Genomic DNA, 684 nt, shown 5'->3' with positions numbered 1-684 from the left:
GAATGAGGGCCGAGATGCAGTGGCTGGGGCAGCGCCAGCGCGAAGAGAAGGAGGCCGCAGAGGCCGGGAAGGCTGCAGCTGCGGCGGCGGCCCCCGGCACGTCGCTCCCGCCGCGCTGCGCCAGCACCGGCGCGCACGCCTCGGCGTACTGGTTGTAGGCGTAGCTGCACTCCGGCTCTCCCTGGCACTGCAGCAGCGCCTGCCAGCAGATGAGGCGGCGGCCGTGCGCCAGCCCCGAGCCCCGCGGCGCCGAGCCCAGCAGCTGCAGCAGCGCCATCAGGCACAGCCAGGCGCCCGGCACGGTTCCCCTGCGGGCCCCGCCGCCGCCGCCCAGCAGCCCTGTGACCATCGCGGGCAGCGGCGGCCGCCGGGCGAGGGGCGGAAAGGAGACGAGGCGCGGGGAGCGGCGGACGCAGAGCCGGCGGTGAAGTTTGCCCCAGTCCTGCCAACTTCTTGCATGAGTGTTTTCATAAATCCATGCGCGACGCCGGCTGTTGCCCCACTGCTTGCAGAAGGTCGGCTCTCGCTTGGGCTGCGGGGTCTTCCTAGAAGTGCACGGCCGTGGAGAGCCCCTCCGGTCGGCCCCCGGCAGTGGCGGGAGGCGTTCACTGCCGCCCTCGGAGGTTGCTGGCCGCGGGGCCGCGGCGGGGCTGCGGGACCGCGCGGCGCCGCGGGTGCATTTTG

At 74.0% G+C, this 684-nt stretch overlaps 1 protein-coding gene across 1 annotated transcript in view; it reads right to left on the bottom strand.

Annotated features, from left to right (window-relative positions):
* Window positions 1-401, bottom strand: part of GAS1 (growth arrest-specific 1) — a 1575-nt gene extending 1174 nt beyond the window's left edge. Inside the window, 1 exon segment of the mRNA XM_010836066.1 lies at window positions 5-401. Coding sequence (XP_010834368.1) covers window positions 5-349 — 345 coding nt within the window. The 5' untranslated portion in view covers window positions 350-401.
* Window positions 402-684: the final 283 nt, after the last annotated feature.

Source organism: Bison bison, unplaced genomic scaffold (genome assembly GCF_000754665.1).
Source record: "Bison bison bison isolate TAMUID 2011002044 unplaced genomic scaffold, Bison_UMD1.0 scf7180017864057, whole genome shotgun sequence".
Lineage (NCBI taxonomy): Eukaryota > Metazoa > Chordata > Mammalia > Artiodactyla > Bovidae > Bison > Bison bison.
This window is presented reverse-complemented; position numbering and strand designations above follow the sequence as displayed.